Raw genomic sequence first — 21,101 nt, 5'->3', positions numbered from 1 at the left:
CTTTGCCACTGATGGTCAGAAGAGAGGGAAGCAGTTAGAGATGAGGTATAATTGGTGTGTGAGGGGCAGGAAATTGCCTCTAAAGCCTGAGGTCCTTCAGATAGCTAGAATGAAGTGTTGTCTTATATCCTGTTGTATATTTAAGAATAAACTTTTGTTTAAAAAAAAAAAAAGCCTGAGGTCTTTCATACCTATTTAAGCATTTTTGTGTTAGCCCTTTCTAAGCGAAAGACAGCTGCAGAGTTAAACTTCCTGCCATAATAATGTTTGGAGTTCAACATTTCATGGCAGGCAGGACAGTAAGTCCTGCTGTGTATACATTTTTATACTTGTTTCACCCTTGTATATTCTCTCTGGTCCTAGCTGAGCCCAAAGGGTGGGCTTTTCCAGTTGTCAGCATTTTACTCTCTATGGTTGCATTGGGTTGCTTTGGGGTATCAGCTCCTGGTGCTTACGCATCTGTTTCCTGCTGTCTGTTCCTCAGGGACACTATGTGGCGCATCTTTACTGGATCATTGCTAGTGGAGGAGAAGTCAAGTGCCCTTCTTCATGACCTTCGAGAGATTGAGGCCTGGATCTATCGATTGCTGCGCTCCCCAGTGCCTGTTTCTGGGCAGAAGCGAGTAGACATTGAAGTCCTACCCCAGGAGCTCCAACAAGCTCTGACCTTTGCTCTTCCAGACCCTTCTCGATTCACCCTAGTGGATTTCCCACTGCACCTTCCCTTGGAACTTCTGGGTGTGGATGCCTGTCTTCAGGTGCTAACCTGCATCCTGTTAGAGCACAAGGTGAGAGAGCCAGCTTTTTAGATCTTTAAGGACAGGGACTACATCTTTTTCATCTTTTTGTCTCTAGGAGGTAACATGGTGCCAGGTATACGGCAGTACTCAGTAGATGTGGGTTGAATTAAGTGGGATGTGTTCAGAGGGTTTGCCACTTAGGTGAATTATCCTTAGCTAGACTGAACTAATTCTCTGGAAGTATCAGTAGTTCTAGTCTAATGAGTGGTCCTGGCATTGGGCGAACAAGAACCAGAAAAGTAAGGCATGAGGCAGGGATAATTGTGGAAGCCATGCTCATGGAGCCCTACACATGGTGAAATGGAAATTAAATTGTAGCATTGGAAACTTTCCCCATAAACCTTATTTAGGCAGTTGAATGATCCTTATGGTATGGCTTGTGGCAGGTGGTGCTACAGTCCCGAGACTACAATGCCCTTTCCATGTCTGTGATGGCGTTTGTGGCGATGATCTACCCATTGGAGTATATGTTTCCTGTAATCCCACTGTTGCCCACCTGCATGGCATCGGCAGAACAGGTGAGTTTCAGGTGTTTTCTGGCTTTGTCACCTCTGTCTTCCAACTCTGGCCAGCTCTGAGGGAGAACGCCCGATGCCAAGAAGTTGTAAATCAGTACTGGTCTTCAATCCTTTACTCTAACTTCTTTGTCTGCAAAACATGACCTAACTTTGAACTGATTTGATGGCAAAACTTTTGTTATTTGTGGTTTTTATTTATCAAAGTGAATGTTAATCATTATAGGTTACTGGCCATGCTCCTGCAGGTGTTACATAATATACAGAATATACACTGTCGCCTTTCTAAAATCTGAAAAATTATGAATACTAAAACACACCTAGGCTCAAGAGTTTTGGAAAAGAGATTATGGACTTGCATTTCCTCATCAAGAAAAATCCTCATGTGATAAGTGATCGAAATATGTTTAGTTTTTGTTTCTTACCCTCTTATTTTTTTTCTACAGCTACTGTTGGCTCCAACTCCATACATCATTGGGGTCCCTGCCAGCTTCTTCCTCTACAAACTGGACTTCAAAATGCCTGATGATGTATGGCTGGTGGATCTGGACAGCAATAGGGTGAGGTTCTTGACTGAGATATTATAGAGTCCAGAATAGGATTGTGTTCTGTTTTTCTAGGTTATTCCCAAGAAGGTCCTCAGTTGGTGGGTGATTCGTCTTGTGTGACTCATTGATACCATTTTTTTTTAATGCTTAGCTTTTACTTTATTGGCTAATAGGCCCTTGGTTAAGACCCAAACGAGTACAAGATTTAGTTTTGCCAGAATGAAGTGCTCCCCTGCATCTAGAAGCAGTAGGCAGTTGTGGTTGTGGGACCACTGCCTATGGTGTAGGTCATCTCATGGTTTTCCTGGGTATGGTTTCTAGTAAGACAGTGCCTTTCAGGCTTAAAATATACAGTAATATTCTGTGGTGTGAATATACTCAAATTTCAGCAGGAAGCCCTTATATCTGTTTATAGTAAAAGTTTAGAAAATACAAATAAGTGTAAATAAATAAATAAAAACCAGGGGCATCTGAGTGGCTGTCGGGTAAGGGTCCAACTCTTGATTTTGGCTCAGGTGATGATCTCACGGTTCATGGGTTTGAGCCCTGCTTTGGGCTTCATGCTAACATTGTGGAGTCTGCTTGGAATATTCTCTCTCTCTCTCTCTCTCTCCCCCTCCCCACTCTCTCTCTCTGACTCTTCCCCTCCCACACGTGCACACTCGCTCTCTCAAAATAAACTTTGAAAAAAAAAAAAAGAAAAACCATAGTCCTATTGTCTGGACGTAGTCTCCCATAACATTGAGGTATATTTCTTTTCAGGTGTGTATATATATCACAGCCATGTATATGTGTGCCCCTAATACACGTGTATATGTAATATATTTGTATGCATAATATACATGTTCACATATATGTGAAAATACTGTGTATATAACTTCCACTTACCCTTACGTAAGAGTAACTCCTGAGCGATTAATTCTAAGGTCGTGCCTTTTGTCTTTTTTCTGGTGTAGGTGATTGCCCCCACCAATGCAGAAGTGCTACCAATCCTGCCAGAACCGGAATCATTGGAGCTGAAAAAGCATCTGAAGCAGGTGAGTGAAGAATGAAGAGGAGAAGGAGCGGTAGCTACTCCAGGGTGGCTGCAGAGGCTGTAGCTGTTGTGAGAGCCCGTTTCCCTTCGGACCTCAGGTGGAATAGGTTTTCTTAGCCTCGGGTGGGCTTAAGAAGAGGTGTATCACATTTCTGGATGGCAGGATGACTCTCAAAAAGGCTATTAGATATCTTCTAATTCATTGTATGCCTCCCACCCTCTAATACTTAGAATACTATATATATATATATAAAAAAACAACCTTCATTTTCTGTTTCTTGTCACGTGTACCATTCTTTGTGGCTTAGAGAGTTCTCTCAGTCCTGTAAGGAAAGAACTAGTTGTTTGGATAGTCTGGCTCCTTTTATATTTTCCTCCTGAATTGACCTCTAGGTCCCTGAAGAATGCTTTCTTCAAAAATTCCTCTCTTTGAATAATCTCCTAAATACATTTTTTCATTGCTTTTCTTCCTCTCCTGCATGCTGAACACAGTACCTGAAGGTAAAATATGACAAGGCCCCATCCCTTTGCCCTGTTGTATGTGTTATGTAGGACCACCAGTAGATAGCTCCGTGTTTATTTTTAGGAATCCCTTTGCCCTGTTGTATGTGTTATGTAGAACCACCAGTAGATAGCTCTGTATTTATTTTTAGGAATCCTTGTTGTCATCTTCAGGGTCTTCAGGAATCTCTGTGTTGTCTTAGTTGCTAAGCAGTACCTCTGCTTGGTGTAAATAGGTCATTTTGTAGCATCCCTCTCATCATCCTTGCTGATGTAATATGGTGTCTTGTTACTGCAGAGTCTGTGAGGATTGCAAGTTGAGAAAGTTCTCTGTCTTCCTTTGCAGTGTTTTCATTCTTGATGGTTACTTTAGTATGACTAATGAGATGGAGAGGTTGATATATAGAATGGTACTTTAAATGTTGGTAGGAGTTAAGATCCTTGGGCTCCTTAATCCTGTGTCCTTCCCCCCTGCTACTTGAAGTGTGGTCCATGGACCAGCAGTGTTACTTTTGCCTGCGGTTGTTAAAAGTGCAGAATCACCCCAGATATATTGAACCAGAAAAATCTGCATTTTTAACAACATTCCCGATGACTCCAATGCTCATGAATATTTAAGGAAGCCCTGCTGGTCTAGACCAGTGGTTTTCAAACTGCCCCATGGTGCCTCATAGGGGCTGATTTAGGCTGGTAACACTGAGCACGTGAGGTTCTGGGTTCCTTATGTCCTTCAGAGAAGCTTCACTTTTACGTGTCTCAGTTGTTTATATTTTCATACAGATTTCAACATGTTGTTGAAAAAGAACATTTCATGGCTAAAATAAATTTGAAAATTATTGCCCTGGACTTCAGATTTGATCAGGTTGCCTTGAACCAACCTGGCTTAAACTGCAAGGCTACATAACTCAGATCATCTTCTAAAGGTTAAAGTACGGTATTTGGATTCTGATTTCAAAGATTAAGGCTCTTTCCTAGGAGATGAGATTGGCCAGCTGCCCAGGAATCTGCCTTCTATAGGGGATTTCTTGTTGTTCCACAGGCCCTTGCCAGCATGAGTCTCAACACCCAGCCCATCCTCAATCTGGAGAAATTCCATGAAGGCCAAGAGATCCCCCTTCTCTTGGGAAGGCCCTCTAACGACTTGCAGTCCACACCTTCCACTGAATTCAACCCTCTCATTTATGGCAATGATGTAGATTCTGTGGATGTCGCAACCAGGTACGACCAAGTCGACTAGATCATCACAGGTGCTTAGATTGGGTTCTGCTCTCTCATTAGGTATATTTGTCACCTTAGTAAAAGCAAAGAAGAATTAATTCATCGTACTCTCAGGCGTTTTAGGCCTTGAGTGAAGAAAGAAATTGATGATTCTTTAAGATCCCTTCCCCTCTGATGTTGGAAGCCTGTGAAATGATGACTTGGGGAGGTGGTCTGACACCTTGGATCATAGGAATCCTTCTAGCGCAGGGTGTGGGACTTGAATTATCTCACCATCCCCTTCTTCCCCAGAGTGGCCATGGTCCGCTTCTTCAACTCCCCCAACGTGCTGCAGGGTTTTCAGATGCACACGCGTACCCTGCGCCTCTTCCCTCGGCCTGTGGTAGCTTTTCAAGCTGGCTCCTTTCTAGCCTCACGTCCCCGACAGACTCCTTTTGCTGAGAAGCTGGCCAGGACTCAGGCTGTGGAGTACTTTGGCGAATGGGTCCTTAACCCCACCAACTATGCCTTCCAGCGAATTCACAACAGTGAGTCCACCTGCCCCTGCCTCTTTGTCCTCCTGATGGCTCTTCCCTTTGCTTTTCCCTTTTCTCATCTTTGATCTGCCCCTTCCATTCCTATTTTGCTTTAGACATTTCCCTACCTTTCTTCTATGTTTTGCTTGGTTTTTTTCCTCCTTGTTGCTAACTCTATTCTTTTTTTCCCTGTGGGTAGATATGTTTGATCCAGCCCTGATTGGTGACAAGCCAAAGTGGTATGCTCATCAGCTGCAGCCTATCCATTATCGAGTCTATGATAGCAATTCCCAGCTGGCGGAGGCACTGAGTGTGCCACCAGAGCGTGACTCTGACTCGGACCCTACTGATGACAGGTGAGCAGCAGCAAAACCGCTTTTTAAGGCCGAGAGGCTCTCGCTAGTCCTTATTGAGCACTATGGCAGAACCTCATAGGACTTAAACATTAGTGTTTGAAGCCTTGATGATATTTTGGTTGATTGTTTTGTGTTAGCTTCTTTATTTTATCTTGTTCCCTGACCTTAAGAGTTTTCCTCTTTTTTTTTTTAAGTTTTTAATTTTAATTCCAATATAGTTAGCATACAGTGTTATGTTAGTTTCAGGTGTACAATACGGTGATCCAGCAATTCTCACATTAGCCAGTGCTCATCATGATAAGTGTAGTCTTTAATCCCATCACTTATTTCATTCGTCCCCCCATCCACCTCCCCTCCAGTAGCCAAATGTGCTCTATATTGTTAAGAGTCTCTTTCTTGGTTTGTCTCTCTCTTTTTTCTTTTGTTCGATTACTTTGTTTCTTAAATTCCACATATAAGTGAAATCATATGGTATTTGTCTTTCTCTGACTTTGCTTAGCAAAATACACTCTAGCTCCATCCATGTTGTTGCAAATGGCAAGATTTCATTCTTTTTTATGGCTGAATAATAGTCCAGTGTGTGTGTGTGTGTGTGTGTGTGTGTGTGTATGAGAATGCTCCCCTTTTTATTTTTCCTAATGCTGGTTGCTGGTACTTTTCCTGCCCCTTCATTCTGTTTTATTTTTATTTTTATTTTTATTTTTATTTTTATTTTTGTGCTCTTCACTCTGCAGTGGCAGTGATAGCATGGATTATGATGACTCAAGCTCTTCTTACTCCTCCCTTGGTGACTTTGTCAGTGAAATGATGAAATGTGACATCAATGGTGATACCCCTAGTAAGTGTACTTGAGGAGATGGGCCAGCTCTGGGAGGGGTTGGAGGCTCTGGGATGGTGTGGTCTGTACCTGCCACCTTGGGTTTTGGCAGATGTGGATCCATTGACGCATGCAGCCCTGGGGGATGCCAGTGAGGTGGAGATTGCTGAGCTGCAGAACCAGAAGGAATCAGAGGAACCTGGCCCAGACAGTGAGAACCCTCAGGAAAACCCCCCGCTGCGCTCCAGCTCCAGCACCACCGCCAGCAGTAGCCCCAGCACCGTCGTCCATGGAGCTAATTCTGTACGTGAGGACTTGGAAGGGCGGATAAGTGAGAACTGTTACTTATGTGGGTCATACCTCCATTAGGAAGGCGAGGCTGAAGCTGTTAATTTGCCTCTTCATAGTCTTCCTGTCTTCCTCTCTATACATCCCATAGCTTAGAGCCTAAGAGACGTAGTTTTGACTCCAGAAGGAACTCGTCGGGCTTTGTTCAGGGCTTAGCTAAGGTCCCCTTTGCATGGTTTGTGGGGACAGAGAGCAGGAGTGTCATAGAGATCTTTTCTCACACATTCCCTTAGGATAGGAGATGGGAATCTAATAGACCTGGCTTGGCCTTGCCAAACTGAGGTAGGTAGGTATCACTGGGCACCAGGTGACCAGTTTTTATTTAATATGGCCTTTAGGAACCTGCTGACTCAACGGAGGTGGACGATGATAAGGCAGCAGTAGGCGTTTCCAAGCCCCTCCCTACCACGCCTCCCAGCATTGGCAAATCGACCGCGGACAGGCGTCAGACAGAAATTGGAGAGGGGTCAGTGCGCCGGCGAACCTATGACAATCCATACTTCGAGCCCCAATATGGCTTTCCCCCTGAGGAAGATGATGATGAGCAGGGGGAAAGTTACACTCCCCGATTCAGCCAACATGTCAATGGCAATCGGTGAGAGCCTGGGGATTCCTTCTAGGTGGGTGACTGAAGGACCTCACCACAGAGGACCCCGGGTGAGGGTTAATCAGAAAGAGAAGTCTGAATGTTCTTGTGACCCGCCATCCCATGGTGGTGCCTTGATTTAGGCATATAGAAATTGTGGGAAGGGAGCAGTGACTACAGTGTAGCATAGGGCCCACACTTCCAAGAGTAGGTACCCCTGCCTGGGGCTCATAGGTGCCACTGTGCATTCAAGGGCTCAAAAGCTGCTGCGGCCCAACAGCTTGAAACTGGCAAGCGACTCAGACGCAGAATCAGACTCTCGAGCGAGCTCTCCCACCTCCACCGTCTCCAACAACAGCACCGAGGGCTTCGGGGGCATCATGTCTTTTGCCAGTAAGTGCCTTCTGCTCTCATGCCTCTGTCCCGTTTTCTATGCAGTGGGGCCTGACTATGGTGGATGCTGCTTAGAACTTCAGAGGTAGAACTGGGTTGGCATTATCAAGCCCCAGTTCAGGTTGTTGCGGTGATAGTGAATAAGGTATTTCCAAGAGAAGTCAATAAAGGACAGAGACAGAGTAGTCACTATCTTTATACCCAGAGATTTCAGTCTGTTTCGGGTAAGACAGCTGGTCAACTGAAAGATAGTCATTATATTAAAAATCATACACTTGTACATATATCTTGTGGAAATATTCTGGTCATATTTGATTTGGGTACATATCTAATACCTTTTTTGCCTGGTGAAGGACTTTTTCATGAACATGCTTTGAAATCTATATGAGGTGACTTTTGTGCCTAGAGAATATTTCCAGAAATGAGGGGTGGTATCAGTTAAAGGTTGAGGACAGCCCAGGGGCCAGAGAAAGCCAACATTGGGTATAATTATGATTGTGAGTTTTTCTCAGAAGCCAGACAGGGACAGCACCAACTTTTGACCAAAAGTGCATTAACTGTCTGGCTTTCATGCTGAGTTAGCAGTTGATGGGACACTTGTCCGTCCCCATGGGAGGTAGTCAGAGAAAGTTCTTACTGGGTTTTGAGCTATCCTGACAGTGGCCCCCATGTTTGCCCTGAATTAGACTTGGTCCTCTCTAAGGTAGATCAGAGGTACTGGGATTATGTTTGAAAGGGAGGAAGATGGAGATGATGATACACTTATGCTCCTAACTCCTCGCTCTCACACCCTCCCCTTGATAGGCAGCCTATATCGGAACCACAGTACAAGCTTCAGCCTTTCAAACCTCACGCTGCCCACCAAAGGTGCCCGAGAGAAGACCACACCCTTCCCCAGTCTGAAAGGTAACTACAGCCCTCCTTCTGCCATACCGGGATTCTCCAGAAGATATTTCAGGCCTATGGGTGCTTGTCAGGAGCCCTGCGTATGATGAATCATTTGATCTGGCTGTTGCCCCTCATACCGCTTCTCATGGCTTTCATTGCACATTATGGGCTCTACTCGTTTTCAGATGGAAAGTGTCTTTGTAGCTGAAGAGACGGCCCTGTCGTATCATTTAGGATAACAGCAACTGAGATCACCGCTGCTTCTTAGGGGGAGCTTTGTCAGGTGTACATAATTAACACAGGGATCGTCAGCTGCTGCCAGTGATCTGCCAGGTTCCTGCTGCATGAATGTAGGACAAGCTTCATCCCGATTAGCTGGCCCACTGAGGGATGCTCATAGAGAGCCTGGCAGTGTTACAGCGTCAGGAAGCCTCTTTGGCTTCCTGTCAACGTAGGGCCTGTGGGTGGGCCAGGTAGTATCGGTTGGCTTCTCCGGGCATTTAAGACCTTATTTGATTTTCATTTGTGATCGCTGAGAGTTTGAAGAGCTCTTCTGCATTTACTCTGACTTTTGTTTGTTTTCTCTAGATACTGTGCTGAACTATTTAATTACACTAGAAAGCATAGTGAGAAGCAGCTCCCTATATTTTTCACCTGACTTCTCTTCCCAGTGATTAAAAATCCCAGGAATCTAAGGAGTGTTCTTTGATGGGGCTGGGAACATAGGATAGATGGGCAGAGGGACAGAATAGCTAGTGGCGTAGGGGATTAACTAGCACTGTGGCGTCAATCTGCACCTGACTCTGTAGGTTAGGGGTAGAAAAGTGTTAGCGTCACCAGCTTTCATTTGATACAGTTGGGGAGGGGAGCAATTGAAGCGCTTTCATTGCATGCTGATGCTTCATTTGTGCACTTCCCACTCCCATCCACCTCCCATCCTCACACCCCAACCCCACGTCCCATGACAGCATCTGCAAGATGGGTCTCCTCTCTCTGCATACCAGCAAGCCCTGTGGACCCTGTGCTAGATGTTTCATGAAAACCAGCGGTCCTTCTTTCATGCATGTGCCTGTTTAGTACCCGAAGGTCCCTTGTGTCATGTACCCTGCCCCTGGCTCTGAGAGGCCATAGTCTTAAGAATGGTCTTTCCTAGAGCCTTGGTTGATTCCTGATCTCTTGGCTTCCAGCTCTGAGGTGCCTGAGAACTAAGGTTATGTGCACTAAGCTTTGGGAGAATCCTCAGACTATCTGACTTACAGCTCCATCGAGGGATATAGGGGTTGTGGTATCATGGTGCACCTACTAATTGTGTATTTTGTGTCCCAGTATTTGGGCTAAATACTCTAATGGAGATTGTTACTGAAGCCGGCCCCGGGAGTGGTGAAGGTGGGTCTTGCCCGTGAGCTGTGCATGATCTTTTTTTCCTAGCATCTTCTGTGCCTGCCTGAGGGCCATCCTCCTCATGGAGCAAGCGGTACCACATGGGTGACCTGCCTTGCCCTGTCCCCCGTGACGCCCGTGCTTGCCCGTGGGGCATGCTGCTGGTGCATGTGGAGTGGCCTGAGTCTCCGTCCCCACTTCCTCCACATTGCCATGGCTGGTTTCTACCTATGTGTGATGCCCTGGGGTCACCCTCACCCGGCCCTTCTGGGGAACGGGTGTGGAACGTGGCTTCCCAGGGCTGTGCTGACAAGGCTGCTGGACTACAGTAGTGATGTCTCTCATTCCTACCTTCCTGGCTATAGGAAACAGGAGGGCCTTAGTGGACCAGAAGTCATCTGTTATTAAACACAGCCCAACAGTGAAAAGAGAGCCTCCATCACCTCAGGGTCGATCCAGCAATTCTAGGTAATCCATGGCTGAGCTATTACAAAAGATCTCTGATAGAGGTAGCGATTCCTGTACCACACTGTAGGGAGGCTCAGGAGTGGGAGAGAACCTGTCAGTTGGGTGGATGAAATCAGTTCTCGGGAGCCCTGCGCATTCTGACTTCCCATGCAACAGTAGTAGCTCACCCTGGTGAGAAGAATGAAACAGCAGTGGTGGGTATGTGGGCACACCAGGCGATCCGGAGCGGTGGGGGGTGCAGGGGACTTGCACCCCTGGAGACTTGGCTTTGCGTTTTGCCCCTGGAGGCAAACATCTAGTCTGGTGAAAGAGGCGGGGTGCTCTGCAAAGAAGCCGATGACCACAGAAGCTGTGTGTGGACCCCGTAGTGAGAACCAGCAGTTCCTGAAGGAGGTGGTGCACAGTGTGCTGGACGGCCAGGGCGTTGGCTGGCTCAACATGAAAAAGGTGCGCCGGCTGCTGGAGAGTGAGCAGCTGCGCGTCTTTGTCCTGAGCAAGCTGAACCGCACAGTGCAGTCGGAGGACGACGCCCGGCAAGACGTCATCCCTGATGTGGTCAGTGTCTGGGGTGAGGAGCTGGAATCAACTGCCGGAGGGACCTGGACCCCGAAGGCAATTTTGCCCACTCCAGCCCCTGGGTTATTGTTGCAGGAGGTCAGTCGAAAGGTGTACAAGGGGATGCTAGACCTGCTCAAGTGCACGGTGCTCAGCCTGGAGCAGTCCTATGCCCACGCGGGCCTGGGAGGCATGGCCAGCACCTTTGGGCTTCTGGAGATTGCCCAGACCCACTACTACAGTAAAGGTAGGGATCGCACCAGCTGGGCGGGCGCTGTCCACAACTCTTCCACTCATCTCCAAAGAAGGCTTGTTCCTTCACAGGTTTCCCGGTGCCAGGCTGTTTCCCCTCAGGCTTCGGGGTTTCCTTTTTTAATGCGTGTTTATACGTACCGGGTGTTTTTCTGTCATGAAAAATAAGATGTCTGTTTTTCTTTCCTTGCACTTTTTCCATTCTGCATCCTCCTTGCTTCTCCCACCTCGTTCCCGCAGCTTGATTCCCACTCATTGTCTCTCTTGACCTCTTCCTGTATTCCCTCTTTTCCTAGAACCAGACAAGCGGAAGAGAAGTCCAACAGAGAGCGTAAATACACCAGTTGGCAAGGATCCTGGCCTGGCTGGGCGGGGGGACCCAAAGGCTATGGCACAGCTGAGAGTTCCCCAGCTAGGACCTCGGGCACCAAGTGCTGCAGGAAAGGGTCCTAAAGAGCTAGACACCAGAAGTTTAAAGGAAGAGAATTTTGTAGCGTCTATTGGTATGTATCACCGTGTTTGGTGTGGTGGAGGGTTCGGGCTTCTAAAATACCTCTCCCTCCTTTCAATTCATTCAGAATCCTGCCTTTCTTTTCCCCATGCTTTGCTTTCTAGAGAGGGAGATAGATCTGCATCCATTTCTAATGGAATTTCTTTGTACTTCTTTATCGCTTATGCTTCCTTTACAGGCACCCACACCTACATCTTAGAGGAAGAATGGAAGTTTTGCTTCGAGGGGCCAGTGAGGCTTAGTGCAGGGAGTCTGAGCTATATTCCTTGTCCCACTTTTTATTTACATCTGGATTTCTTCAGATGTGAGGTCCAGGAAGCTATAAGAAAGTTTATAGATGCGTCTTTGGCCTATAAAATTATAATTGTCTGGCCAGTTTTCTCCCATCCAACCATTACACTACCCTCAAATTTGCTTTCCTGGGGTGTGTCCAACAACCCCATTTCCCTGGGCGCTGGACCTCAAGGTATAGATTTCTGAATCGGCTTTTCTTCAAACCTTTTCTCACTGGACTCGACCAAGAGCTTGTTTACGTTTGGTGTCTCTCTGTTCCCACTGAGGCAATGCCTTAGTGAGCTCTCTGGGTGTCACCTCCATTTGACTCACTTGACCTAGAGCCATCTAGGCTGTGTCTTTCTTTTTCTGGTTCTGTCTCCCTGGGCAGTTTGCTTCTAGCTGATGCTTCTTTGCCACACCATTAGCAGTTGTCTTATGCTCCCAAAAGTGGGGAGGAGGAACCAGTTTCCTTTGTTGGGGAACTGCACTTCTCTAGCCCGCAGAATAGTGTCCTAGAGGCAGCCAACCCAGTCTTTCTCCCACATGATGCGATGCTCTAGGAAAAGCACCAGCCTGCAAGTCTGGAGGTCCGGAGTTTTAGTCCTGTATCTGCCCCCCAGCTAGGAATGAAACTTTGGGCAAAGCACTTCCTCTTTTCAGGGTCTCTGTCTCCTCATCTGGGAAATGAAGAGATTGGACTAAGTAGGCACTCAAGTTCTTCCAGGAAAAGAATGCTGTGATCAGTATTCTCTCTTCTTTACCCTAATGAAGATCCTATTCTTGACCATTTAGTGTTCTCTGTCACCTTTACTGAAAGCATTTTTCCAGATGACTAGCTGAGAACGGGTCACTTGGCAGGGCAGATGCTAATACTGAGGGTGAATTGGATTTTTTGGTAGCAACAAGGAAGGATGCTAACCACCCGCATGAGTGGCCTCTATCCAGTCGTGTGAATCAGCCAGGTTTGTGCTCACACTTCTGAACCCCTTTGGCTGCTTGCGGTGATCATCTGTCTAGAATCTTTAAAAATTGTTTCCCAGCTCATTTGGCAGAGAAAGCATGGTCCCAGGTGATCCTAAGTTACATGATCTGGAGCAAGTGCTCCGGCCTCATTAGGATCAGTTTTCTCAGGCCAAAAGGAAAGAGCTTGGTCCAAGGCAGTTCCATCTCTCACGTTCTGCAAGGTTTTTACTACCACGTTAAGGTTTGGGTTAGGAATTTAGAGTCTTTAGTTCATGAGTGGGGGAAAGGCATTAGATCTCTTGATTTTTTAACCTCCCAAAATGAAGATCTCTTTTTATCTCTTAATATGTAATCCTGTGCCTGAGACTGAATCAGCTTGGGTTGGGTGGGTTTCCATTCTGTCTGTCTGACCAGCCTCTGACTCTGTCTGTCTTTCTCTCCTGCTTACATTGCATCTGGGGTAGAATTGTGGAACAAGCACCAGGAAGTGAAAAAGCAAAAAGCTTTGGAAAAACAGAGTAAGGAACAAATGCCCCTTCCTGTTCCCAAATCTCCCATACCTGCCAACTCCCCAGGCCCAGTTGGGGCAGGCTCTCTTTGTCAGCCCCACCCCAAATTTGCTCTTGGGGGGTATTTGGAATGAAAGCAGGTAGGTGGTATGTGATTCACAGGTACGTGACTTGTAGGCTGCTTCTTTCCCCGCTCCTCCTAGCAATCAGGCTGTAATCAGGGCGTCTATCGAGTAAAGTCCCTTAGACCTTGGTTCTCTATTGCTTCAGAGTTGGTGGGGAGAATGGTCGCCTATTTCAGTGCCCCTCATTGGCTGAGATCTCCCTCACCCATTAGAAGGCCTGTGGGCACAGTTGGCAGAGATGGTTGCTGTCCCTCCGTGTTGAGTCTGTAGCTTCCCAGCTCTCTCTGGTGGCTTGCCTAGGCACGCTTTCTTGCTTTCTGTCATTCTGTCCTTCTGCCATACTACTGTGGGTGGGTGGGGAAAAATGACAGTGTGTTTGTTTTTTTTATCTCAAATGTAGAAGTAGGGTTGGGGTAGGCTGTGTCCACAGAAACAGCTGGTGTTTCTGTATCGCATTGGGCCTATCCTTTTCTAGCCCCTTTTAGATACATTTGCTGGGGAAGCACCGAGTGACCTGGGGACCCATAACCGGTTGTACACACCAGTGAAGCTCTGACTCTGAGTGTAGTGGAATGTGGTTTAGACATTTGTTTGTGGAGCTTTCTGTTTTAGAATGATTTGCTCAGAATTTTCTCAGGTTGTGAAGATGGCTGCAGAACCCCTTGAGACCAGGTTTAATTTGTCCTACTTGGTTCTTAAGGCATCTGGGGACTTCTTCCAATGGGGCCCGAGGTGGGGGCAGTCCCTGGAAAGGTGACTGGGACACGCTGAACAGGTCTGGGACCAGGCTGTGCTGCTGTCCCTTTCCCTTCACCAGCCTGCCCCTTGTGTGTGTGCACTGGGTGACAGAGGTCTTCCCCTACCCAGGGCCTGAAGTAATCAAACCCGTCTTTGACCTTGGTGAGACAGAAGAGAAAAAGTCCCAGATCAGCGCGGACAGTGGTGTGAGCCTGACATCTGGTTCCCAGGTTTGTGACGACCTTGTTAAGAATTGCGAGAATTAAATTTGCTCTCTCAGAATACTTCTTTAAGTTAAAAAAAAAAAAAAAAAAAAAAAAAAAGACAACCTCAAAGCAACATGCTTGCCCAGTGATAGTGGACTGATGAAATAAGTATAATACATCATGTACTATGATATTAACATCATTGAAGACTGTTTTTAAAAATGTAGTGACATGGGAAAATGCTTTACACAGCTACATGTAGTATGATTCCCATTTTATTTTTAAAATGTATGTAGAAAAGACTAAAAGGAAATGTACTGAAACCTTAACAGTGATTAATATCAGTGGTAGGTTTATGGCTTTTGTTTACCTATTCTTTCTTGTATTTTCTATAGTGAGTATGTATTTCTTTAGTGTTTACTATTTTTTATTACATAGTTTTTATTATTTTCTATTATGTATATTTTATATTCAGGAAAAAAATAAATTTCTCATGTCCTGTTTAGGGATGGTAATAGTAGGCTGGGGATGGGGAGAAGGAAGAAGATACAGTATTTCTTAGAGAAACCAGGATTATATGGGACACCCCTTCTAATGTGTCTGAGTCCCCGTGTCGTTTCAGAGGACTGATCCAGACTCTGTCATTGGTGTGAGTCCAGCTGTTATGATCCGAAGCTCAAGTCAGGACTCTGAAGTTAGCACCGTGGTAGGGGAACACCACACTGGCATCTTGGTGGGTGGGGTGTGAGCTTCCCTCTGGAAAAGGGGGCTGCTTTCTCCCATGGAGGCTCTTAGTCTCATGTCAGCTTGGTTCTCATGGTGGAGATGTTCACCTGTCCTAGGTTTGTATGCATGGGATCAGACCCTGAGATTGCACCCAGGGCACCTCATCCTGTAAAGAAGGTACTTCCAGAGGCTATCTGACCCACCTTTGAAGTTCAGTGCTTTCTCTATGGCAGTGGAGAGCTCTAACAGCTGGGCATTTCTGGGAACCTTTCCCTGGGGAATATCCCTTACTACCCCTTTTTCCTTTCCAGGTGAGTAATAGTTCTGGAGAGACCCTTGGAGCAGACAGTGACCTGAGCAGCAACGCAGGTGATGGAGCAGGTGGTGAGGGCAGCGCGCACTTGGCCAGCTCTCGGGGCACTTTGTCTGATAGTGAAATTGAGACCAACTCCGCTACCAGCACCATCTTTGTGAGTTTTGTTTACTAACAAAAGGAGATCAGCTCTTTCACGGGAGGGCAGTGGATTAGAAAAGAATGAAAAGTTAGGGGGCAGTTAGAAGGAAAGGAGAATATCAGGAATCAGTCAGGAATGAATAATCCTGATATATCTGGCTTCAAAGAAAATGTTTCTCAAATCTTTTTTCAGAATTATTTGACTCCATGATCTGGGGCTTTTAGGATCCTCTCAAGAATCACTGAGGAGTTGGGCTCCCCTCCCACTCAGATAAGGGCCTCAAATCCTAAGTAGCAGTAATCCCCACATTTACAATAGACAAGGTGATGGGTACTTTGTGGCAATGTCAGGGCAGTTATAGTGTGTACCAGTCAGCCTGTTGCTATGGAATAGTTTGGTTTTATGCTGGTCACTGCTCTATTTATACAGCGCTTTAAAATAGCATTTTATTTCATTTTTATTTTATTTTAGTATGTTTTTTTTTTTTTTAATGTTTATTTATTTTTGAGAGAGAGAAAGAGAATGTGCACACGAGCAGGGGAGGGGCAGAGAGGGAGACAGAATCCCAAGCAGGCTCTTCACTGTCAACACAGAGCCCAGTGCGGGGCTTGAACTCATGAACCGTGAAATCACGACCTGCGCCGAAACCAAGAATCCGACACTAACCAACTGAGCCACCCTGTCGCCCCTATTTTAGTATATTTTTAACAGTTATTTGATGTTTTCATTCATTAATAAGTATCTATTAAGTGATCTAAGTGCTATATTCTGTACTAAAGAAAGAGAGATAAGGCATGATTCTCACTCTCAAACAAGTTTGCAATTCACTGTTTCTGTGACTAATCTCTTCTGATGGGAACAAAGCCTTAGGGAAAAAGAACTTGCCCTACATCATATAAAAAGCCAGCAATCAGTTGGAATTAAATTAATTCTGTTTAGTTCTTGCCTTTAGACACCCTACTTTTTGGTGTATACGTGCCTCTTTAAACAGCACTAAGCACTCTGATACGCTTGTCACTTTATTAGAGTCGAGAATGGATAGTCTCTACAGGAGCTTATAGGTCCTTATCTTTGTGGGGAGCATGGAAGATGGAATTTAAATGCAATCAAATATTTAACACTGGTGATCATTCCCACCCTCAGGGCTTTCTGTTGTGTGTGTTTCTGATAGAGCAGGTGACATCCCTGAGTGAAGGTGGCAAATGGGATGGAAAGTCAGCAGAGCCATTCAAGTTAATGGACCTTAACTTTCCTTGAGTCTAAATAGACCATTTTAATGAGAGTATTTTAAATCCTTCCCGTGTGTCTCCATTCTGGAAGTTAAGATAGATAATATGGGATAGCAGTCTTGCAAAAAGCCTTTCAGCTGTGTGCTGCCTTTCCTGGCACCTTCCTGGGACAAATTCTTACTTGTTCTGTGCTGGTGGGCAAGGGCTGTTTTTGTACAGCTGAGTTGCTGAGAGCAATTAAATTTCTTGGCTCAAAAAAAGGCTAAACAGTAAGAAATAAATTGGATTAAGTCAGTATGGTCCATTGAACAAAGAATTGGGCTATGAATCTGGAGACTGGCATTTAGACACACTAATTAGGTATTGCCTAATAATCTTTGATTGGTTGCTTCTCTGCTTATGCTGTTGCAGGAGTTGTGAAATGGGCATGAAACCTGCCTCTGACCCAGTTAAAAATCTTTTTTGAATGATTAGAAAGCCGACTATTGTGGAAGTGGCACATAAAGTTAGTGATATTTCTAAGGGGCAGATATTTCTAAGAGACAGTAGGAAAGAGAAAATAAACATTTATCAACACCATGTGCCAGGCCTGATTAAGTGCTTCATATATTTTTTCTAATTTAATTCCTGTAATAGTCCTGTGAGGTAGATGATACATACCTTCCTTTTATAGGTGAGGAAAATGAGACTCAGAGAAGCTAAGTTTTATGCTTAAGGTGACACAGCTAGTGAGAGACAGCGATCTGAACCTTGGTCAGTCCGACTTCAAAACCAGTGTTCTTTCTACTGCATCATGCTGCTACAGAGAATTTGCTTTTTTTTTTTTTTTTTTAGAGTAAATGGTCTTTTATAGAGACTAAAGGGTAAAGATAAGCAAAATGAAAATGTGATTGCATGTTTTAAGAGGCAGTAACAGCAGCATTATCAGACTGACTTCTGGTCAAATCCTTGGGGCAAGCAGAGTAGCAAAAGCAGGACTCCTAGAATATATGTTGCTAATGGAAGATAACAGGTGTGTGAGCCTCTTAGTGAGCTGGTGGCAAACCCTATCCATCGGTACCTCAGGCAGCTGACTGGTACCTCTTCTTTGTAGGGGAAAGCCCACAGCTTGAAGCCAAGTGTAAAGGAGAAGCTGGTGGGCAGCCCAGTTCGCTCTTCTGAAGATGTAAGCCAGCGAGTCTATCTCTACGAGGGACTCTTAGGTGAGAAACAGACTGGGGAGGCCTCTTGCCCTGGAAGAAAGCTGGACTCAGCTGGGGAAGAGGGTAGCACCAAAGAACTAGCTGCTTAGCTTTAAGCCGATCTCAGTGCTGATGTTAGAGGGCGTTTTTATATCTGAAGCAGGTGACTTACCAGGTCTGCAAATAGCAGTAGGTGAGCACTATAAGAGACTGGATTTTGGTATTAATCAACAGCCTCTGTCTTTCTGTCTGTCTGTCTTTCCTTTCTTGCTACCATGGTCCTTCCCGCTCACAAATTGGCAGGAAGGGACAAAGGATCGATGTGGGACCAGTTAGAGGATGCGGCTATGGAGACCTTTTCTATAAGTAACCACCTTTCTTTGTGTGCTGTGTGCATCCTTCCTCTTCGGGAGGGGCTGGGCCTCACTTGGAGGAGCTGGGGCTGGTGGCAGGATGTTAGTTCTGGGGTGGAGAGGCTCATGTTTCCTTTGTCCTAGAATTTGTCCCTTCTATCTGGAGTTTACTCTTCATTTTGGTTTGGCAGCTATATTCTTTATATGTTAAATAAGCCTCTAGAAAAATTCTATTCTACACAGGCAAAGAGCGTTCTACTTTGTGGGACCAAATGCAGTTCTGGGAAGATGCATTCTTAGATGCTGTGATGTTGGAGAGAGAAGGAATGGGTATGGATCAGGGTCCCCAGGAAATGATCGACAGGTATGAGACTTAGCAAATGCTTGGGAAATGCAAATTCAGCCTTTTCCGAGTTCTGTGGTCTCCCATCTGAGGGCTGACTTGTCCCTGTCTCCTGCTTAGGTACCTGTCCCTGGGAGAACATGACCGGAAGCGTCTGGAGGATGATGAAGATCGTTTGCTGGCCACACTTTTGCACAACCTCATCTCCTACATGCTGCTGATGAAGGTAACGTCGATTTTGCTTGTGTCCAGCTACTGCTGATGTTAGAAGGGGAAGGCTTTTTCCTATGACCTAAGTTCTGGGACATTTGGGAAGTTCTCTGAGCATCTTACTAGAGCTCTTCCTGATTGAGTGTTTGAGATCTAGCTCACACATGATCCATTTGTCTGAAGCTGCCAGGCTATTGTGCTAAGGAATGTGGTAAAGATGATTGGTGATTCTATACCATTTATTTATTTAGAAATTTAAATGGGCTTCCTTTGCTAGTAGTTCTAGGATCCCAGTAGAGCGCCCCACAGAATACAATGAATTAAAAAAAAATTTTAAGTATTAGTTTCTAAAACCTTAGAAAGGATAGTCAGAATTCACTTTTTAGCACTAGCCCTTTATCATATAGAATTTTCCATAGATGTAAAAAGAGCTACTCATTAAAAAATTAATGGTATGTTCTAGTTTGACTTGGTTGTACTTAGTTGTTATACCTGTGGAAGAAGAATGTTACCAAATAGAGGGGTCTTGTTTTGAAAGGGAAACATGAGTTTGGGGTTGGTGGGTAGAAGAGAGTTGTTTTGAGAGTGAGCCCCTGGGTTTCTCTTCCTCCTGTTCTCCCCTCCTGAAGATGAAGGGATGGGTTGATCAGATGCAGAGAACGAGAACACCCTATAGACTGACTTAGTTTGTTTCATTTTCTGCTGTAAGTTCACTCCATTCTATTGAACTCCAGGGGTACCAGTTAACTCTGCTTGAGAAAGAGTGATGATCCCGAACCCTGGGAAGGTGTCTCTGCTACAACCAAGCCAGAATGTCACTACTCTAAGGCATCATTTCTGAACTATACTCTGAGGAGCCCCAGGGGGTTTTAGGGCCCCTTTAGGGGTGAACATTATGTATTGGTTGGGGATAGGGAGGAGGTGTCTTCTTGAACGCCTGTCCACTTGAACCAGACCTGCTCTAAAAGCTACTTTTCTGCAGAAGTCATCTAGACACAGAACCAAGGTTTTCCTTCCCAGCCTGTTGGCAGAATAGACAGTTGAATATTTTCTCTCCTGTTCAGTGATGTGGACTCTGAATTGTCTCAAATGGTCGGAAACTTTCTTGTATGTTCCCTCTACCTCATTTGCAAGAGCAGATCCCTCGTTAAGATCCTGTTTTGACTTTCTAGGTAAATAAGAATGACATCCGGAAGAAGGTGAGGCGCCTGATGGGAAAGTCGCATATTGGGCTTGTGTACAGCCAGCAAATCAATGAAGTGCTTGATCAGCTGGCTAACCTGGTAAGCATAGCCAGGCTGTTCCCTAGGCTCCCTTCCCACTGCACTTGTCGCCTCCCAGGCTTGGGCCTTGTCGCCGAGTGCACGGGCTTCCCTATAGGTCATTTCTTGGCTTGTATATTTTCAGAAAACAGAGTTTTGAAAATAGGGTTTTGAGTCTAGATGAGGCTTTAGTCTTTCTGTTCATCTGTGATAGGATTCTCTGTCCTAAAACCATCCTAGTGCAGCCATTTCAACGTGTGGTCTGTGGAGTCCTGAGGATCCACAAGCTGAAAAACTACTTTCATAATAATACTAAAATGTTCTTTGCCTTTTTTACCAGGTTGACATTTGTACTGATGGTACAAAAGCAGTGATAGTTACAACTCCTGGATACCTTCACACCGTGAGGCAGTGTGATGGTAGCCACGGAGGGCCCTCTCAGTTTAAAAAAAGAAAGAAAAATGAATAATAGTTTCACTTAAGAGTGTTCTTGATGAAAGAGTTAAAATTCATTAATTTTATTAAATCTGATCATTGATTATACACCTTTTGAATATTTTATGTGACAAAATGAGAAATATAGAGAAAGTGTTTGTGTTGCAAACCAAAACGATGATTGTTTCAAGGAAAAGCAATTTGTGACAGTTTGAGTTGCAAGGTGAACTGTCAACTTTGGTCATGGGACATCATTTTTACTTGAAAGAATGACTAACTGGTTATTCAGAGTTGGGTATTTATTTGGCAGGCTTTTAGGCTTGAGTTTTCCTGATATTTAAAGACTTTTCTAATGAGATTGACATTTTTTTAAATAAAATTTTTTTAAACACTCTTTTTTTTT

General features: G+C 45.1%; 1 protein-coding gene across 50 annotated transcripts in view; it reads left to right on the top strand.

Annotated features, from left to right (window-relative positions):
- The window catches only part of MADD (MAP kinase activating death domain), a 39,914-nt gene that overhangs the window by 4,968 nt on the left and 13,845 nt on the right, over positions 1-21,101 (top strand). For 3 of the 50 annotated variants that reach the window (XM_060606569.3, XM_060606568.3, XM_060606590.3), the window contains 26 exons: positions 485-788; positions 1,187-1,318; positions 1,762-1,875; positions 2,820-2,900; positions 4,440-4,618; positions 4,910-5,145; positions 5,333-5,489; positions 6,224-6,327; positions 6,419-6,609; positions 6,993-7,249; positions 7,494-7,633; positions 8,438-8,539; positions 9,848-9,907; positions 10,267-10,369; positions 10,738-10,924; positions 11,021-11,171; positions 11,473-11,679; positions 13,391-13,444; positions 14,428-14,528; positions 15,127-15,210; positions 15,542-15,700; positions 18,008-18,116; positions 18,399-18,461; positions 18,692-18,812; positions 18,912-19,017; positions 20,174-20,284. In XM_060606569.3, the coding sequence (XP_060462552.1) occupies positions 485-788; positions 1,187-1,318; positions 1,762-1,875; positions 2,820-2,900; positions 4,440-4,618; positions 4,910-5,145; positions 5,333-5,489; positions 6,224-6,327; positions 6,419-6,609; positions 6,993-7,249; positions 7,494-7,633; positions 8,438-8,539; positions 9,848-9,907; positions 10,267-10,369; positions 10,738-10,924; positions 11,021-11,171; positions 11,473-11,679; positions 13,391-13,444; positions 14,428-14,528; positions 15,127-15,210; positions 15,542-15,700; positions 18,008-18,116; positions 18,399-18,461; positions 18,692-18,812; positions 18,912-19,017; positions 20,174-20,284 (3,613 nt within the window). The remainder of the gene's footprint in view (positions 1-484; positions 789-1,186; positions 1,319-1,761; positions 1,876-2,819; positions 2,901-4,439; positions 4,619-4,909; positions 5,146-5,332; positions 5,490-6,223; positions 6,328-6,418; positions 6,610-6,992; positions 7,250-7,493; positions 7,634-8,437; positions 8,540-9,847; positions 9,908-10,266; positions 10,370-10,737; positions 10,925-11,020; positions 11,172-11,472; positions 11,680-13,390; positions 13,445-14,427; positions 14,529-15,126; positions 15,211-15,541; positions 15,701-18,007; positions 18,117-18,398; positions 18,462-18,691; positions 18,813-18,911; positions 19,018-20,173; positions 20,285-21,101) is intronic. The other 47 variants (XM_060606570.3, XM_060606592.3, XM_060606583.3 and 44 more) reach the window with 32 other exon arrangements.

Source organism: Panthera onca, chromosome D1 (assembly GCF_046562875.1).
Source record: "Panthera onca isolate mPanOnc1 chromosome D1, mPanOnc1 haplotype 2, whole genome shotgun sequence".
Taxonomy (NCBI): Eukaryota; Metazoa; Chordata; class Mammalia; order Carnivora; family Felidae; genus Panthera; species Panthera onca.
Note: the sequence above shows the minus strand (reverse complement) of the source record. Positions and strands in the feature narration are given on the sequence as shown.